This window comes from Hylobates moloch, unplaced genomic scaffold (genome assembly GCF_009828535.3).
Source record: "Hylobates moloch isolate HMO894 unplaced genomic scaffold, HMol_V3 SCAFFOLD_1, whole genome shotgun sequence".
Classification (NCBI taxonomy): Eukaryota; Metazoa; Chordata; class Mammalia; order Primates; family Hylobatidae; genus Hylobates; species Hylobates moloch.
The window spans coordinates 41,204,561-41,225,503 of NW_026652276.1; the positions used below are offsets into that span (position 1 = coordinate 41,204,561).

General features: G+C 36.7%; 1 protein-coding gene across 7 annotated transcripts in view; it reads left to right on the forward strand.

Annotated features, from left to right (window-relative positions):
- Positions 1 to 20,520, forward strand: part of HYCC2 (hyccin PI4KA lipid kinase complex subunit 2) — a 102,859-nt gene extending 82,339 nt beyond the window's left edge. For 6 of the 7 annotated variants that reach the window (XM_058439774.1, XM_032754999.2, XM_032755000.2 and 3 more), the window contains 5 exons: positions 1,046 to 1,162; positions 2,001 to 2,088; positions 5,993 to 6,152; positions 6,882 to 7,049; positions 12,840 to 20,520. In XM_058439774.1, the coding sequence (XP_058295757.1) occupies positions 1,046 to 1,162; positions 2,001 to 2,088; positions 5,993 to 6,152; positions 6,882 to 7,049; positions 12,840 to 13,441 (1,135 nt within the window). In that variant the 3' untranslated portion in view covers positions 13,442 to 20,520. The remainder of the gene's footprint in view (positions 1 to 1,045; positions 1,163 to 2,000; positions 2,089 to 5,992; positions 6,153 to 6,881; positions 7,050 to 12,839) is intronic. The other variant, XM_032755001.2, reaches the window with a different exon arrangement.
- Positions 20,521 to 20,943: the final 423 nt, after the last annotated feature.

The window sequence follows — 20,943 nt, forward strand, 5'->3', positions numbered from 1 at the left end:
ATAGTTTTATCTTAATATAGTGCTATTTTTATTTATGTATTTATTTATTTTTGAGACGGAGTCTTGCTCTGTCACCCAGGCTGGAGTGAAGTGGCGCGATCTCAGCTCACTGCAAGCTCCATCTCCCAGGTTCACGCCATTCTTCTGCCTCAGCCTCCCGAGTAGCTAGGATTATAGGCACCCTAGCTACCTAGGACCACCATGCCCAGCTAATTTTTTTTTCTTTTGTATTTTTAGTAGAGACGGGGTTTCACCATGTTAGCCAGGATGGTCTCAATCTCCTGACCTCGTGATCCGCCCACCTCGGCCTCCCAAAGTGCTGGCATTACAGGCGTGGGCCACCATGCCTGGCCATATAATGCTGTTTTTAAATTGCAGGTTTTTTATTGTATATCTCTGCTACAAAAAATATATAAACAATTTAAAAAAAATTTCCCAAGACCATAAGACACTAAACACTGAAAGATTTCTTCTGGACTCACTATTATAATTATCTAACTAAATTAATTGATTAAATAATGTAGTATATTACAACTGTTGATCACTACCAAGCATAACTTTTTTGGAAGCATCACTTAATGAGATGGAATGGATGTTAGGGAGTTGTTTATAGTTCTTTGTTTAAAAATGGCCTCACAGACAACAATATTTTGAAATGTCCTTTTGTTTTGAGATCTCTATACTTCCCAGTAATTCACCCTGATACAATTTGGGGTGAGTAAAAGTTAGACATTTTTGTGTGTATGTGTGTGAAGAGAAAGAAGGATGATTGTGAAAGAGATGGTTAGCTATTTTAGAAAAGTTGCTTTTATGGGCAGTCCACTAGAATGAGTGCTTTGTGAGAGCACAGATTTCATTTTTATTTTTTATTTTTTATCTTTCACCTGTTCACGACTGTATGCCTAGGCCCAGAACAATGACTGGCATATAACAGGCACTCAATAAATACTTGAGGAATGAATAAATTGAATAAATGAATTTAGGAAAACAAAAAATTTTATTTAATGAATCTGGAAATCACATGTTAAATAGTGTATTTTCCTAGGGTTTGTGTGAGTGGGTTTCCACGGCAACATGAAAAACACTGGAAAGAACTCTGTGGTCGAATAGTATTGGATCCTGAATTTATGGTGCAACTTCTCACAGGGGTTTATTATGCCATGTAAGTAGGTGGAATATAAAATTGTATGAATTTTTCCTAATGTTTAGAAACTTTGAATATTTCTCTTTCTTCCTTATCAGACACAATACTGAATCTTTTGTTCCATGATGGGCTTATCTTGTTTTTCTAATATGGTTTCCTTTTAGTGCTTTTAAATAAGCCAAAATATAACATAACTAGTCATTAAAATTGGAGTCTAGAAATTGTCAGGTTTTCTGTATGGAAAACTATCTCTACATAGTTCATAACCCAGGTTTTCTTTTTTTTTTTTTTTTTTTCTGAGACAGAGTCTGGCTCTGTCACCCAGGCTGGAGTGCCGTGGCGTGATCTCGGCTCACTGCAAGCTCCGCCTCCCAGGTTCACGCCATTCTCCTGCCTCAGCCTCCCGAGTAGCTGGGACTACAGGCGCCCACCATCACGCCCAGCTAATTTTTTTGTATTTTTAGTAGAGACGGGGTTTCATTGTGTTAACCAGGATGGTCTCGATCTCCTGACCTCATGATCCGCCTGCCTCGGCCTCTCAAAGTGCTGGGATTACAGGCGTGAGCCACTGCGCCCGGCATAACCCAGGTTTTCATGAATGCATTAAAAAGATTACTCTAAATTTAATCAGCATGTAATAAAAACCAATTTATGTGAAGAAACATTTGTAAACATAGTATTTAAAATCTGTTTTGTTTTTATAACCAAAAGTGGGGTAGTTTATAAATGAAATGACGTAACACTTGGTATGAAAGTTTTGCTTCACAACCAAAATAGCAGGACTTGGAACAATTTAAAAAGTTGTGCTGAAGATTAGATATTTGCTCAAGAGTATAAATGATCTGCTTCTTCATAGGTATAATGGACAGTGGGACCTTGGCCAGGAAGTTCTTGATGATATCATTTATAGAGCCCAGCTAGAGCTTTTTTCTCAACCACTATTGGTAAGTTATTATCTTTACTCTTTATTAAATATACTATAAATATAAAAAACTAAACTATTTTTAGTACCTAAAAAAGGTACTAGGTTAAAAATGTAAGACAATCCAAATAATTAGGGGAAAATTTTTCTTCGATGATAACAGTTGGTTAACTGTTAGAGAAAAAACAAAATAGGTTTAGGTCCTTTCCACCTTCCAGTACCAAAATAAAGTTCAGATAAAGAGAATAATTAAATGTTTTGAAATCCTTTAAGAAAAGAGAGAAGAAAAGGTTCTAAATATTCAGATTTCTAGAGAAAGGAAGACTTTCTAAGCATAAATGATAGGACAAGTTACTAAAATAAGATTGATTCCCGCCCCCCCCTCCCGACATAAACACCTAAATTCTAAGCCATTAGGTTTTTGGGGGTTTTTTTGTTTCTTGTTTTGTATTTTTTTGTAGAGTCAGGTTCTTTCTGTGTTGCCAAGGCTGGCCTCAGCCTCCCAGAGTGCTGGAATTACAGATGTGTGACACCACACCCAGCCTATTCCATCAGTTTTTTTAAATTTATTTTTTATTTTTATTTTGTTTTTGATACGAAGTCTCTCTCTGCCACCCAGACTGGAGTGCAGTGGTGCGATCTTGGCTCACTGCAACCTCTGCCTCATGGGTTCAAGCGATCCTCCCATCTCAGCCTACCAAGTAGCTGGGATTATAGGCACCACCATGCCCGGGTGATTTTTTTTTTTTTTTTTTTTTTTGAGACGGAGTCTTGCTCTGTCGCCTATGCTGGAGTGCAGTGGCATGATCTTGGCTCACTGCAACCTCCGCCTCCTGGGTTCAAGCGATTCTCCTGCCTCAGCCTCCCGAGTAGCTGGGACTACAGGTGCGTGCCACCACGCCTGGCTAATTTTTTATATTTTTAGTAGAGATGGGTTTTCACTGTATTAGCCAGGATGGTCTCGATCTCCTGACCTCGTGATCCACCCACCTCGGCCTCCCAAAGCGAATTTTTGTACTTTTAGTAGAGATGGAGTTTCACTATGTTGGCCAGGCTGGTTTTGAAATCCTGATCTCAAGTGATCTGCCTGCCTCGGCCTCCCAGAGTGCTGGGATTACAGGCGTGAACTACCGCGCCTGGCCTCCATCAGGTTTTTAAAAGCAAAATTAATATATGCAGGGCACAAACTGAGAAACATATTTTCAGCAGTCGTGATACAAATAAGCAAATTAGTATTTCATTCTTTGTAAAGAGATTTTGTACTGTCCCACAAAATAAACAAATCTCCAAATGGTAAGTGATGAATTAAAAAACAAATGTAAGGCTGGGCGCAGTGGCTCATGCCTGTAATCCCAGCACTTTGGGAGGCTGAGGCAGGTGGATCATCTGAGGCCACAAGTTCAAGACCAACCTGGCCAACGTGGTAAAACCCCGTCTCTACAAAAAAAACAAAAAAACAAAATTTAAGGCCAGGGGCTGTGGCTCACACCTGTAATCCCAGCACTTTGGGAGGCCAAGGCGGGTATATCACGAGGTCAGGAGTTCAAGAGCAGACTGTCCAAGATGGTGAAATCCCATCTCTACTAAAAATACAAAAATTTAGCCAGGTGTGGTGGCAGGCGCCTGTAATCCCAGCTACTTGGGAGGCTGAGGCAGAGAATTGCTTAAGCCCGGGAGGTGGAGGTTGCAGTGAGTGAGCTGAGATCGTGCCACTGCACTTCAGCCGGGGTGACAGAGTGAGACCCTATTTGAAAAAAAAAAAAAAAAAAGAAAAAAAATTTAGCTGGGTGTAGTGGTGCACACTTGTAATTCCAGCTGCTTGGGAGGCTGAGGCATGATAATTGCTTGAACCTGGGAGGCAGAGGTTGCAGTGGGCCGAGATTGTGCTACTGCACTCTAGCCTGGGTGACAGAGCAAGACCTTGTTTCAAAAAACAAAACAAAAAAAACAAATGTACATATCCAGTAGTGGAGTGAGGAAGGCATTCTTTATGTTACAGTGGTAGTATGACACAACTCTGACTATCCCCTGAAGAAGCAGTTTGGTAATGTGTGTTTGTTTCTTTGACCCTCTATCCCATGTCTAGCAATGTATTCCAGGAAACTAAACTTAAATTTAATACCGAAATTATAAATACCAAAGACGATGTATTATAAGCACAACATTACAGTTTTATTTCTAATTGCAAAGGAATAAAAACAGTCTAAATGTCCCACAGCAGAGAATGATTTAAGTTATATAATATTTACTTGATGAGATTATATATATGAGGTTTTATATTAAAGGGAAGTACTAGCTTGTATGAGGTAGAAAAACAGTATACAACTATTTTTTAGATCTAGACAGGACAGAGGAAACATACAAAATGCTGTAATAGTTGTCTAGGTGATTTGACTGTGGATTTTTATTCCTTTCCAATTTCCTAAGCTTTTTGTAATATTTTGATAATAGTATTCTTAAAATACTATTTTCTACTTGCAGCATTGTAAGAATACAGCTTTTTATTTTATTGTTTCAAAAAATTACTATTATTTTTTGAGACAGGATCTCACCTATACTGGAGTGCAGTGGTGTGATCACAGTTCACTGTAACATCCACCTTCTGGGCTCAAGTGGTCCTCCTGCCCCAGCCTCCTGAGTAGCTGGGACTACAGGTGCATACCAGCACACCCGGCAAATTTTTGTATTTTTTGTGGAGACAAGGTCTCACCATGTTGCCCAGTCTGGTCTCAAATTCCTGGACTCAAGTGATCTGCCTGCTTCAGCCTCTCAAAGTGGTGGGATTACAGGCATGAGCTACCTTGCCTGGCCCAGCTTTTCAAAAGCCATTTTATTTATATCATTTAAAAAATATTTTAAGCTAAATATAAATTTATTGAGGTAGCATTTGCAGTAATTCTCTATTTGAATTTCCATTTGTTTCCTAATCTTACCCTAAGAGTTACATTAAAACAAATGGATAAAAAGATTAAAAAATTATATCATCATAGTAGTACCTTGAACTTATGAAACTCTTTAAATTAATAGTTTATCCTTTCAACAATCTTGTAAATTAAGTAGAGGTGGCATTTCCAAGGCAATACAGGTAAAGAGACTAGTAACTCTAGTGTTACTAATACTAACAGTATTCCTTTATTGTCAGTGGTCTCTGAGGGACCCCATAATAATACCCTTTTTCCCTATTCAAATCTAGAGCCACGTGATAAACAGAAAAATAGTTGGTAGATGGGGAACAAGTATTTTCTTTACTGTTAAAAGCTAAATTGAAAGACTCAACTTTCCTTCAAATCTAGACCTTGGAACAGCCCACTGGAAAGAATGTTTGAGTGAGCTCATCAGGCACACCTATCCAGTCTGCTTAATTCCACGTGGGCTTGTCCAAGTGGAGAGGGAAGGAGCAAGACAATCCTTTAGCTCAAGATTTTTGCTAGATTAGTACAACCCAATTAGGAAACATGGATCAGTCAAATGGCAATTACCAGGTATGTCACTTTCCTCTTCAGGGAGCAGAAAATGGTAGGACAAAATGCCAGAAGTATTTAGGGAACATTTCTCCTCATGTAAACAGAAGAGTGGAGAACATCCTAATGTTTATCAGAGATTAAATTTTGCATGTTATTTATCATCTGAAGAATCAGACAATTCTAAATTGTCTCATAATCAGAGTTTATATGTTAATTCTTTCTTTGGAATGCTTTTTCTCTTTGAAAGTCAACAATTTTAAGGCATCAGTGGGGTATGTGACTCATGTTTTAGAAATTCTCATTTGAAAAGCCTGCTTAAAAGAATACAGAACAACAAAGATACATTTATTACACATTATAATGCAAATTTTAAATACATATTCAAAAATTATGGACACATGTAGTATAAACAAAAACTGCATATTGATTGTAAACTTGTATAGACTTATATTATCATTGTAGGTTGCCAATGCCATGAAAAACTCATTACCATTTGATGCTCCTGATTCTACACAAGAAGGCCAGAAAGTCCTTAAAGTTGAAGTCACTCCAACAGTGCCGAGGATTTCTCGGACTGCAATTACAACAGCTTCAATTCGTCGTCATAGATGGAGAAGAGAAGGTGAGTACAAAATCCCCGTAGTCCACACATGGAGTCAAGTAAATTTATCACTGTTTTTACAGACTGTCTTAGCACATGATATTAAAAGACCCTGTATAATTAAAGTAAATTTTTTTGTTAAAAATATCACTAGAAATGTGACTAAATGTCTAAAGTTATTTTAATATGTATTTATAAAATAGATGTTTAGATTGCTGTATGAAGATTAAAACAAAATAAGATGAGGTTAAATTTTTGTCTCTTTTGAACTAAATAAGAACAATAGGAAAGAAGTTGCTTTAACCTTGTTACCATACTGGAAAAAAAAAGGTGCACATATGAGCACTGTGGGAAAAACTATATAACTGGCCAAACTAACAGTATAATGCAAGCTGTTCATAAAATGATTTATTCTTGATTTTGGATTTTTATCTTTGCCTTTCCTTTTTTTGTAAGTGCTGAATCCAGCAGTATTTCATACACATGATACTTGAATAGTCAAGCTGTCTTGCCTAAGAGATATTGCCATTTTAATGATCCTGATTTTTCTGTCTTAATTCATTTGCAAACCTCACATTGTTCATCTGCTGCCTTATGTGTGTGCATGCTGTGCACACACATGTAACTATATAAATAGTGTTTGTGTTTATATCATATCCATATATACATTCTCTTATCTGCCTGGGTCAAAATGCTCAGAAAATAATAGAGCAGCATAAACGCACTAAAATTTTATATGTTGAATCCCAGATGGCTTTGACTTCTCAAACGAGGCTGACTCGAGTATTCCTGGCTCCCCGATCCAACACGGCTCCACTGACCTAGGGATCAAACGTGTGCAAGAGGGGGAGGTGCTGGTGCGCAGGACCCCTGAGCATGGCTCGCCGGAGCCCAACTCAGCAACAGCCACAACAGAGGGTAGGACAGAGATGAGGAGGCAGAAGTCAGTGAGGCAGTTGCTGGAGAAGGATCCTGGCTCTCTATCCCCAAGCAGAGCATCTTTCCATTCTAATGTGTGTTTCCAGTACCCCAGGGTGTATTAGCTTCTCCTTGCAAAGCACCCTCCCTCCTCATATGCATAGCACCAGGTCAGGTGCAATCTTTAGTTACCATTTGTGCTGGCCTGGAGTCTGCATCCCTGTGTAATCAAGGAACAGCTTGGCATGGCTACTAACAAGGCAGGGTCCTGTCTCCAAAAGGTCTGCAAATGCTTGGAATTCTTTTATTACTGAGCATGTTTATTCTAACATTAGGAAAGAAAAATGCACCCAGTGGACATGAGCCTTATTCATCAATATGAATGATTTTATTTATACAATAATTTATTCTTTAAAATTTTGTGAAGAGAGTATTAAAACATTAGCATATTATCTTTAAGATATTGAAGTGGAGCCAGCTGATTTATCTGTAATTCTATGGTGTTCAATGGAGAATTTCTCAGCTCTTTGACAAAGTATGCTGATATTCATTGGCTTTATCATCTGTAGATTAAGTTGCTTAGGCCTAACTAGTAAACTACTGATACCTTCTATACATGTGCTATCCTGATGCACAGTACATTTTACAATTTATTGTAAATAATGGTTGTATTCAATTCAATGGAATTAAAATGTATTATTCTATTTAGAGGTCAGATATCCTAGTAGAGCCTTATTTCTACAATGTAGGTATCGAAACATGGAGGGGTTTTTTAATACCCTTCCCCCAAACCCCCATCTGTAAAAGAATGCTTCTCTTTGTTGGAAAAGTATTTACTTGCTGTTTTGCATGTAATGCCATAGAAATTAGCTTTGTAAAAGAGGGAACCGTAGCCAGTTTTTAAAAAATTATTTAATGTATTGCTACTGTGGAACCTTTATACTTATTTATGAAATCAAGCAAGTAGCTTTAAAAGAGGTTATATATTTTTACTTAAAGACCAAACATACATAAAGCAGTTAATTTCCACCATAGGGAACTCTCTTGCTCTTTGGTGCATTAGAAATTTGAGCATGCTCAGTAAGAATCTAAATCTACCCTCTGTTCCCTTGCCCATTTACCCAGATTGACCTTAATTCATTTAACAGTGTTGCATGTGCATGACCTAGGGACCCAAAAAAGTTGGTGCTGTTTGAGAGATCCTTTAAATGGCTCTGAAAGATGCAGCCTTCCCTTTTTTCCCTGTATCTTACTACATTATCCCTAGGAGTAAGTTTTATCTTGTATAAACACATAACAATAAGATGAATAGATGTGGAACCCAGAGTTGGCCTAAACTGAACATTCCTGAATGACTGAGCCACTTATCTACTACTGTTGCTAGAATATTGGAAGTATTTACGCTAAATATAGTACTATGTTAATCAACAGTTGCTGAAATTCCAGAAAGTGTGGGATTAGGTTGAAGCATTCCTTCCAATACATTGAGTCATACACTTTGAAACAAATGAACCAAAATAGTAGTTCCTTTTTAATATCCTATAAAATATTAAAATATCCTATTTTAATATCTATCACTGGTAAAATTTCAATTTGGGGGAGGGAGGGAGAGGGTGTAGCCACAAGGAAAGAGGAATGTTTCCTTATTTTACCTTTTAATCCAGATTATTTGTAGTTTTATTTATTTATTTTTTTGAGGCAGGATCTCACTCATGTCACCCAGGCAAGAGTGCAGTGGCACAATCAAGGCTCACTGTAGCCTCAACTTCCTGGTCTCAAGTGATCCTCGCACCTCAGCCTCTGGAATAGCTAGGACTACAGGCACGCCACCACAGCCGGCTAGTTTTTTTGTATTTTTAGTAGAGATGGAGTTTTGCCATGTTGTCTAGGTTGGTCTCAAACTCCTGGGCTCAAGCAATCTGCCCACCTCAGCCTCCCAGGGTGCTGGGATCACAGGCATGAGCCACCACCCCTGGCTTATTTGTAGTTTTAAATCAATATTAACAGAAGCCAAATGTGTAAGTAAAGTCAGCCATGAATAGAAAAGTTCATTAAAAATCCATTTCATAGCTTCTTGGGGTTCAGTGTAAATACAAAAAGGAGTAAAAAAAATAAGAAAAAAATTCCATTTCAGATGTCTCCTCTTTGGACCATGAATGGTATTGTTATCACCTTTGGAGAAAATTACAAAGGAAAAATGTTTTGAGACACAATTGCCTTTTTCTTTCTTGAGGGTTTTTTCTCGACCCCTAGATAGTCTCACTCTGTTGTCCAGGCTGGAGTGTAGTGGCACAGTCATAGCTCACTGTAACCTCAGACTCCTGGGCTCCAGCAAACCTCTGGCCTCAGCCTTCTCAGTAGCTAGGACAACAGGCATGTCATCTTGCCCAGTTAATTTTTAAATTGTTTGTAGAGATGGGGTCTTGATATGTTGCTCAGGCTAGTCTTTTTTTTTTTTTTTTTTTTTTTGAGATGGAGTTTCGCTCTGTTGCCCAGGCTGGAGTGCAGTGGCGCGCTCTTGGCTCACTGCAACTTCCGCTTCCTGGGTTCAAGCGATTCTCCTGCCTCAGCCTCCTAGTAGCTGGGACTAGAGGCGCCCGCCACCGCGCCCAGCTAATTTTTGTATTTTTAGTAGAGATTGGGGTTTCACCATGTTAGCCAGGATGGTCTCGATCTCTTGACCTTGTGATCCGCCCGACTCAGCCTCCCAAAGTGCTGGGATTACAAGTGTGAGCCACTGCGCCCGGCCTCAGGCTAGTCTTGAACTCCCAGGCTCAAGCAATCCTCCTGTCTTGGCCTCCCCAGGTGTGACCCACTGCACCCAGCCTCCTTAAGATTCATAGCTCACTGCCACCTCGAATTCCTGGACTTAAGTGATCCTTCCACCATTGCCTCCTGAGTAGCTGGGACTATAGGTGGGTGCCATCACATCTGGCTAATTTTTTAACTTTTTATGGAGATAAGATCTTGCCATTTGCCCAGGCTGGTCTCAAACTCCTCAACTCAAGGGATCTGCCTGTCTTGGCTTCCCACAATGTTGGGATTACAGGCATAAGCTACCATACCCCACCAAGCTTTTTAAACAGAAGAAAGGATATTACTAAAACCTATGAAAAGTTTTGGTACTTCTGAACTCTGCTCAAGCTTTTGGATTAACATAGATTTTTGACTAGTTTTCTGCTATGATGGTTTTAAATAATTTTACAATTAAAATTGGGTTTATTACATGTTGAAATTGAAGGGACAATATAAGCCCATCACCTACTTTTCTACTGATTGTCAAGTACCTTCTATTTGTGACTTTTAAAGCTGGAGTTAAGATTATTACTAAACTGGCCAGGCACGATGGCTCATGCCTATAATCTCAGCACTTTGGCAGGCCCAGGCAGGTGGATTGCTTAAGCCCAGGAGTTTGAGACCAGCCTGGGCAACATGGCAAAACCCCATCTCTACAAAATGTACAAAAATTAGCCAAGCATGGTGGCACATGCCTGTAGTCCCAGCTACTTGAGAGGCTGAGGTGGGAGGATCACTTGAGCCTGGGAGGTTGAGGCTACAGTGGGCTGTGATTGTGCCACTGCACTCCAGCCTATACAACAGAGTGAGACCTTGTCTCAAAAAATATATAATAAAAACAAATGTTTTTAAAAAATTATTACTGAACTGAAGATGATACCTGTGATTAAAGTATAATCAGTATTCCATTATATATACTAAGCATTTCTTAGTATATAAAATATCAATAGATTCTCTTGCATGGTGGCTTTTATGTTACCATCTTTTTTATGGCCATATTGCTTGGGCATCAGATCTGCACGTAGCAAGATTCAGAAGCTAGCACTAAGTCTCTCAGTCTCCTTTCCTAATAAATATACCTAATGATACATTTCTGTTCACTCCCAGTTTTATATCACTAATATCAATTCTGACCCAATAACTATCCTTTCTTGGGCATTTTGGAGTTCTTTATACTAATTATAAGTAAATTACTAAAATGTATCATATGAATATAAAGTTTTTATTTTGAGGTACATTATAAAAGTACATTATATACAGTTCTTTTGAAGAGGTTGAGAGAAGTGGTGTTAGCTGCTACTGTTCTTAGTAAATGCATTTTCATATGGCTTTGCATGATGATTAAAGATTATTAAACTGTTGGATATAATAAGGTGCCTTTTGCTTTAAGGATAGCTTATTTCATTCTTTAGAAGGAAGAAAATAATCCATTTGAGTAAATATAGCTAAGTAAATAGTTTATTTTTCCAGGTGCTATGTTAAATAAAAGATTGTGTTTAAATATTTTGTATATATTTTGCTTAGGTAACATTATATCTCTAATATTTGTTTAGATTCTTTCCTAACATTTTTACCTTACCTGTAATGTTGATATCTGTTTTGTAGATTCAGATTAAACTTTACAGAAGTCTGGAAAATGTATTTAATAGGTAGCAAACCAATATGAGTTATTAAAAGAAGCAAATGTATTACTTTCTAAGAGAATGTTGATCATACTCTCAGTAAGAGAATTGGCTTTCTGTAAACTGCAAGCTCAGTATATTATATATTCTTCTCTTCTTCCTACAAAAACCCAAGATAAGAATTCTGTTGTTGGCCGGGCGTGGTGGCTCATGCCTGTAATCCAGCACTTTGGGAGGCTGAGGTGGGCAGATCACTTGAGGTCAGGAGTTGGAGACCAGCCTGGCCAACATGGTGAAACCCTGTCTCTACTAAAAATACAAAAATTAGCTGGGCATGGTGACACACGCCTGTAATCCCAGCTACTCGGGAGGCTGAGGCAGGAGAATTACTTGAACGTGGGAGGCAGAGGTTGCAGTGAGCTAAAGATCGTGCCACTGCACTCCAGTCTGGGTGACAGAGCGAGACTCTGTCTCAAAAAAAAAAAAAACATTATTTTGTTAACTGCAGTTTCTGCATGAAATGAAATGTGATGGGACACTATAGTATTTTGTGATTATGACAATACATCTCAATACTAAGAATCTAAAATATAGAAATAATTACATAAAATATTATCAAAACATACCATATAGAAAATATAAATCCTTAAATACCCCTGCTGGTTCCCTACCACTGCTCTCTGATATTTTCTTCACATTAATTGATCAAAATATGGAAACCAGTGAGTAGAAAAGGCCATAAGACAAAATGACTGTGAAGTTACAGAAGCAATATAGTTTTGAGTTATTTAAAAAATTTGCTAGTTCCATGTTAAAGGTTCTAAAGCCATATAGAAGCAGTTAACCAATCACTGAGTAAATATAAAATTTTATTATAGTTAAAAAGAGTTTGGCCTGTAAGCATAAATGGGTTTTTGGTATAATTCTGGATAACCGGAATTAGAAGAGAGGGTCTCTTTTGCACATCTTATGGTGGGTTAAAGACGGTATGAGGGGAAAATTTTTTTTTTTTTCCAGTAGGTAGATATGGTCATTTCAGAAGAAGAATGATAGTGTATTATAAAAATTTATGTTAACAAACTGTTGTATTTTACCTAGTTGTTTTACATGCCTAAATATTGACAGTATACTAGATATGTTTGTGGATAGTTTTACAAAAACTGGACTAAATAAAGCTAAATTAACAGGTATTAGTATAGTAGAATTTGTGTAAATTTAAGATTTCCCCTAAATTATTTAGGGGAAGTGTTGATAGTAGGGCAATTGACAACCTATAGCAAACATTACCCAAGAGATAAGGTCAGTGTTGTTATTCACAGCTGCTTCTTATTTAATTTAGCTATCGCTGAGTCTGTCTGATTTGTTTTCTTAGGTGCTGAGGGTGTAAATGGAGGAGAGGAGTCTGTAAACCTGAATGATGCAGATGAAGGATTTTCATCAGGGGCTTCCCTCAGCAGTCAGCCAATTGGGACCAAACCATCCTCCTCTTCTCAGAGGGGAAGCTTAAGGAAAGTAGCAACCGGGCGTTCAGCCAAGGATAAAGAAACAGCCTCTGCCATCAAATCCAGTGAGAGCCCTCGAGATTCAGTAGTTCGCAAGCAGTATGTACAGCAACCAACTGATCTTAGTGTAGATTCAGTTGAGCTGACACCAATGAAGAAACACCTGAGCCTGCCTGCTGGCCAGGTGGTGCCAAAAACCAATAGCTTAAGTCTAATCCGGACAGCCAGTGCTTCCTCAAGTAAATCATTTGACTATGTAAATGGCAGTCAAGCAAGTACCAGCATTGGGGTTGGCACTGAGGGAGGTACTAATTTAGCAGCTAACAATGCTAATCGATACTCAACTGTCAGTCTGCAGGAAGACCGGCTAGGTCAAGCTGGCGAAGGTAAAGAGCTCCTCAGCCCAGGAGCCCCCTTGACCAAGCAGTCTCGATCCCCAAGTTTCAATATGCAGCTAATATCCCAGGTGTAGTTTTGACATCCTCCCTCATCTTTCTGCTTACCTTTTAAACTGAACATTTCATTGTGCAAGAAGACACTTCATCCCACATTGTGAAAATATTGGTCACTGTTATCAGATTTCATTTAGTTTAGGTATCTTCATACTGTATTTTGTATCAAAACAGCAATAAGGTTTTCTTTATCCCTCTTTCCTACATCTTCTCTTCACCTATTCCTTGTAAATGTGTTTGTGAAGCAGTATAAAATGTTTGCCTTTTCCATGCCTTCCTTTCTCCTTGGGTGATGTGCAATCCATCGTAGGCTGATCGGTCCCATTTCAACACTGTGAGACTGAGGATACGTTAGAGGAAATGGTGTATATGATCCCTATGAAACGATTCTTTGGCTTTTGTTTAAAAACAAAACGGGTTTGTTCTCATAGTCTATAGAACTATGAAGATTACTGGATCATATTTTTTTCTCTTAACCAGGAGTGCCTCAGAGATTCTGCTATGACTTTGGACTTCTCTGAGTCTGTGCAATCATTTTCTGGAGAAGCATGGGGAAAGGTGGTAGACTGCTGCACTTTTTCATTAAAATGAGGGTAGCTTTTTCTCCACCCCCCCATCTCCTTTATCCCGAAGACATAAATGTTCAATTACGGAGGCATTTAAATCAAGTTGTGACCACCTCCATTGGAGGGCAGGACTCTTAAGTTGATTCTGTAATTGATAATGCACTTTCTCAATGGCTCTATAGTCATTATTAACATGTCTTCCCTCTTCCCCACAAGGACATATAAGGTCATTTCTGTCCTTCAAGTTTGGCCAACTAACAAATCAGAATCTGAGGGGCATGTTCTATTTCCCAGGAATGATTGATACTTTGGTGCTGGGGTTTTGTGGGGGCGGGGGGGTAGTTTTTGTTTAGCTTGTGTGGAGATTGTGTGTGTGAGAGGAGATTTTGATTTTTTTTTTCTTTTCCTTTGTGAGCTGATGGCTGAAGTGTAACAGTACATCTTCAGGTAAAGAGAGGGATTTCTCAATCTACTTTCTGTTATGTCAGACTATAAGAGAAACCCTTTCAGCTGCTTTCTAGATGTACCTAAATTCAGTCAGATATTTTGGATTAAGAAACCTAAAGTCCTGATACATTACATACTCCAAGGAAATATATCAGGGACAGACAATTGGCTGAAAACACTGATACTTCAATGTGACACATTTTTATAGAACATTTCTACCAGGGGGTACTGACCTTGATTTCTCCTACAAGGACCACACTGCCTTTGTGTTTAATGTAATGCAATTTGTGTACCTTCTAATCATATATCTGCAGTTCCTCATTTTTATAAAACTTTGAAATCATGCCAGTAAGCTAGATGTTGAATGTATGTAAGTAGCATTTGGTAACTGCTAAGAGGTTACAAAAACATTATTGGCAAAAAAAATTTTCTTAGTTCTCATCTGGTTGGATAGATTTTATCATAACCTCTTCTGGGTCTCAGGCTCTGATGTTTGAGAAAGAAGGGAATATATTGGGTTTTAAAAAAATGTATTGTGACTTAAACTGTTATAAGTTATCCTTCCACAGAATACATCAGAGCTATTAGTGCTTTGTACATTTAGATGTTTTTACTTGATTATTATTTAAGAAAAATATACTGAATTTATAGAAAGCAAGTATTCTCCTAATTAGCAAAGGTTAAAATTTTATCTCTACCATGAAAATTACAATAGATTTTGATAAATAACCAGGAAAAACGCCTTTTTTTTTTCACACCTAGCAATCCTCCCGTTTTTTATTGTAAGAACTTTCTTTTTTCTCTAAGAGACTTTCTGTTAGACTCTTTATATATGAGATGCTTGTTTAAATTTGGTGGTCTGTAACATTTTCCAGCTCATGTAAAAATGGAAAACTAGAACCTGAACTAGTATCTACAACATTGCCAAAGTCCGGGGTAAAGCTAAAAGTTGATAAATAGACAATTTATTGATTTGTGTGTGTCTGTGTGTGTGTGTATATATATATATGGTGTGTATATGTATATATCACAAAGTTGTATTTTAAATATTTTAAATATCTTTTCTTTTAATTTAACTAAGGAATGTCAAATAAATGAAAGGAGTTTAAAAATAGCCAAAATAAATAAGCTGTAAAGGCCCATAACATACTAAAACAGGCAGTTTCAGGTATGTAAGGAAAGGAGCATTATACTTACCTAGAAAGTGAGATCTTGGCGATGGCTGGAGGTCAGTCACTTTATGGCATAAATTATTTGGGAGGTAAAAAGACTGTTTTCAATTCAAATTGTACATTTATTGGCATCTAAATCTAGCATGATTTTAGTTAAAGCACAAAAGAAATACCACACAATACCAAATTACAGCAAAAGTTAGAATACAACAAAATTTTCTTTGGCTAGAAATCTTATGTTATACCTGAAAAATTGGTTTTAAAAAATGTTCATCTTGGCTGGGCGCGGTGGCTCACGCCTGTAATCCCAGCACTTTGGGAGGCTGAGGTGGGTGAATCATGAGGTCAGGAGTTCGAGACCAGCCTGGCCAACATGGTGAAACCCCGTCTCTACTAAAAAATACAAAAAATTAGCTGGGCGTGGTGGCAGGCGCCTATAATCCCAGCTACTCGGGAGGCTGAGGCAGGAGAATCACTTGAACCCGGGAGGTAGAGGTTGCAGTGAGCCAAGAACGTGCCACTGTACTCCAGCCCAGGCAACAGTGCAAGACTCCGTCTCCGGGAAAAAAAAAAAAAAAAAAAAAGTTCATCTTAGAAGATTTTATTTATCTGTATGTATATACATATATGCTTGTATGTATACATACCCACATTAACATTTTATGACCCTGTAACATTTGTTTTCTGTTCTTTTAGGTGATATGAGTTGACCTCAGTGAAGAAACATTTCATTTAGCCTAAGCCTTGCATTCAGGCAGGGTCTTACAACAGATTTCTTGTGCAAGAATTATTATTAGTTAAAATGGAAGGTGTTAGTTTAACAAACTGAGAGTCAGATTTTCTAAGTTTTTAAATATGCATTTTAACATGTATTATTTTTGGCATTTAATTTAAAATAGTTTTGTTTCATATATACAACAGCTGTTACAGATATATGCCAGCAATATTCATACTTTTTTTTAACAAGCTTTTGTTATATATTTCCTCATTTCCATAAAAGTCTAATCATTATGAAAAAGATATTTAAGGAGAAAATACTTGTTTTCTGTAATAGAACAATTAGGTTGGTGCCATGTATGCCAAGTTGGATAAAAGAATACAAAGAAATAGCTGAAGGTTTTGGGAGCTCGCTCTGACATTAATTACTAGAAAGCATACTAAAATGCAAAGTGAATAGTTAACTCAGAAGATTTGATTTTTTGAAACAGGGTCTCACTCTGTCCTCTAGGCTAGAGTGCAGTGGCACTATCACGGCTCACTGCAGCCTCAACCTCCCTGGGCTCAGGTGATCCTCCCACCTCAGCCTCTGGAGTAGCTGGAACTCCAGGCATGCACCACTACACCTGGCTAATTTTTGTATTTTTAGTAGAGACGAGGTTTTGCCATGTTGCCCAGGCTGGTCTTGAACTCCTGGGCTTAAGAGATCCACCCACCTGGCCTCCCAGAAGTGCTAGGATTACAGACATAACTACCACACCTGGCCTGAAGATTTTTAAATGTGAAAATATTTTAAGAAGCTAAGGGGAAAATCGTTATTTTAAAATCCTGATCCCCTTACCTTTACCCCTTACCATTCCCCTTACCTTTCCAATTCACTTTTGTCTATTTATTATAGAATCAGAATTGTGCTAAGAAGAAACCCTAGAGATAATCTAGCTAGTCTCCCACTTCCTCACCCCAACCTTCATCCTCAAGAAACAGAGGCTCAGAGGTTGTGGTGTGATCAAGATCATATAACTAAAGCAGAGCCAGAATCAAACCCAGTTCCCATGGGTTTGGGGAGGCAGTGGGTTGTTAACTCCATTTTTGCAGTTTCTTTATAATTCTGGTCTAGTAGTTGGTGAATGCAATACATTAAGAAAAGTGTTAAATACAGAAAAAATGTAGAGTAATCTAGATGGGGAAATGTTGGAAATGTTAAGTATATCTACAGATGTAAGGATCAATACATTATTCTAATTTATGCCTTACTATTTTCTGCCACATAACAGTTGTATGCTGCCATTTTATAGTTGAATACATTTGTTGGGATTTATTTAAATGTAAAATAAACCCAATGAAATGGCTTTGATCAGTGTTTTCTAGTTATTTTAAAGTAATTTTTGAGTCAGCCAGCTTTCAGTCACCAGTGTGGCAAGCTAATTATATTGCACAATAGAGTATTGCAAAGTAAAGATTAAATAAATTTGATTCCATTACTTTTTAATGTAGAAAGAGACTGAATCTTATGCTTAGAGCAAATGCAAGCAATATTTCCTTATATGATTGAAAAAGGTTTTATAGTGTGAAGCTTATGATTCCATAATGGAACAGTGACCATGATGTCATTTAAAGTGTGTATATACCACATAAAATGTCTTAAATGCGGTAGTCTCAGCTATATAAGCTCAGTATTTCCAGTCTGTATTCTCAGATTCCACCTAGTAGCTTTAAATTAATTAAAATTGTTTATTAGACACTGGAATACTGAGAATAACTTCTTTCAGATTGTTTTGTTTGCACTACTTTTGTGAATATTTTAATGAAGTGGAGTCCATTTTTGAGTACTTCAGTCGTTGACAATCAGTTGTCTTGTTTAAATCTCTGCATGTTCATATGTAAATAAAAAATGTAGTACCTGTCTTTAGGGGTAGTCCCCTATTTATTACAAACACTGGCAAGGAATATCTCTGCATTTCTGACCTTGGATTACAAGGTATGTTTTGGGTTTTTGTTTTTTAATCAGTATTTCAGTTACATCTTCGTTTTCAGCTTTAAAAAGTTTAACAGGTCATGCCAATGATCAGAAAATCTGTAAGAATTTTAGAGCAATTTTTCTACGTACGGCTATGTTAAACAGTCTGAACATAAGACTTTTTATCTTTCAAGTTGAAGATTATTGTCATCGTTTTACCACCAAGTTGGTTGAGACACTTACTTGCAATACTTTAATTTTTTTAAAGTGTTTTTAGAAACAAGTTGTTTGAAAACCAATTAGAAATTAGAATATTTGCCAGATTATAAGAAGATGGAATGCAGTGTAAAACTGTTAACAATGCCAGTAAAATTATGAGTCATCAGATTGGTACAGTTTTCCATGCCAAGGTGGTCATATTGATAATGTAAGACAAATTTTAGTATTACTTGCATTATGTGTTCCTAATAGGTATATCATACTGGTACTGAGGATATATAGAAAATACTATTCATAGAGGAGTCATCACCACCCAACCTCCTTGCCCATGTAGGCATAGTTCTTCTGAACCTGACCACACAAGTACAACATTTTGGTAACTTCAGTCTTTTCAGTATTTTTGTAATCTTAGCCATAGTCCTATGAGAAATATATGTAAGAGCAAACAATTCAGGATAGAAATTAGCAGAAAGCTGGGAATGATGTGAAATAACTGGCAGCATAGTACAGAAATGTAGGGTATATGTTTTGCTTCTGGATTTTTAGAAATTGTGCTAATCATATTTACAAATTAAGGCATATTCAGATGTCTGCTATTATGTCTAATATTGATTTTATAAAAAAATAGAATTAGGTGTAGCTTAAAGTATAAATGAGTCTCTTTAAAAATGTGTATCTGGAAGAAGGTCTAATAAAGAAATCCTTTTATTTTCAAAGAAATGAATTTAATTGGACAACTCATCCCCAATTACAGAACTGATATCAATATGGTTTGCTGTATTTGAGTATAAACAGCTCAGTGTTAATTATATCAAAGGAAGTTCTTTACATCTTCATTGATTACAAAATTTACCAAAGAAAATGTATCTACCAAATATAATTTTTAAAGTACTTGTTAAGGAATGAAGCCTCTTTAACATATAAAGTATCTTAAAAATATTCTCTGACCTGGAAAATAGGTTTACAGTAGCTACAAGATTCCATTTTAGGTTTTCTTATGTCAATAAATGTCAATATTTTACACTTCCAGCAAAAGTACCTGTTAAAGACTAAATCTAAATATTATTCCTCATAGCAGTTTCTGGTCTCCTTAAATTAAGGATCCTACTCATCAGGATTGAATAAAAAGGGGGAAATTCCTAAAATTGGTATATTGTATAATATTGTGGGTTAAGTAAAATTTAGGGGGGCATTAAGGAAATGTACCTATTTTAAAGGGCAGTGGCAATTATTATAAGTATAATATTGGTTAAACTGGTAAAGTTTGTTAAATAATTTATGTCCATGATCATTCTGAGTGTTTTTTTCTTTGCAGAAATACAGGATTGGGTTAAGAAAAGCTAAAATACTCATTTTTTAAAATGTATAGCCCAATAAGAACTAAGTGGATTGGGTTAAGAAAAGCTAAAATACTCATTTTTTAAAATGTATAGCCCAATAAGAACTAAGTAATTTATTTCAAAAGTTAAGTAATTTTTTTTGGAAATCATGAAATGTATTTGCATATCAGTGTTCCAAACAGGTTTTATGTATTGTTTTTTATAGCAGGGAGTAGTTGAAAAGTAATATTGATTAGCTGTCTTGGAAAGAGAGGATTGGCTTTCTAACAATCACTGATACAGGTTTGGGTTTGGGGGAGTTTGTTTGTTTGTTTTTAAGTTTTATCATCCATACTGAATTGAGAGATATGCTCCATGTTTAAAAATATTTGTAATAAGTTCATCTACTTGACACTGAATCTTTTTTATTCTTACTCTAAAATTATTCTGGCTTTACATTCAGTTTAAGTGGTTAAGTGAAACAGTTTTTTTTTTTTAGGGTGCAAAAATTATTTTCCCACTGTTTTTCTCATGATAATTTGGGTCTTCTGAGCTATAATTTCTGAAGGATTTTTATTACTTTGGCATTATGTAATCTGATCTCTGTCACAATGATAGTAAATAAGAACTATCTCACTTTCATATGTTTGCTTCATAAAAGGATATGGAATGTACACATCAGCTCTTTTTTTTTTTTTAAACCAGCATCAACCTATAACTTGGTATAAACTTCCCAAGTATTTAGAGAATAGTGCTGGTGAAAATTTAAATAGGATAGGCATATAGAAATTATGACTTGTATTAAGTGATGTCCTTTCAACCTAGGACTAGTGACAACCTTCATTTTTTGAGCTGAAGAAAAAACCGTGAATTTAAGATCATATTTATTGGTGCATGTAAGCCATTATCCTGTCTTAATGAACCGATTAATGCTGTTGATTGTTGAAATGTGAAATGTAGTCACTGTTGACCTTGTAAATATCTGCCAGAGATGAAAAAATATTTTAAGTTATTGTAAATAAAGATGTATAAAATTCAGTATCAGTCTGCAATGCAGAAACATATCTTAGATGTTAAAATACTGTGTTTGAGAGATGTGTAATTTACCCTTAGATGTATCTAGTT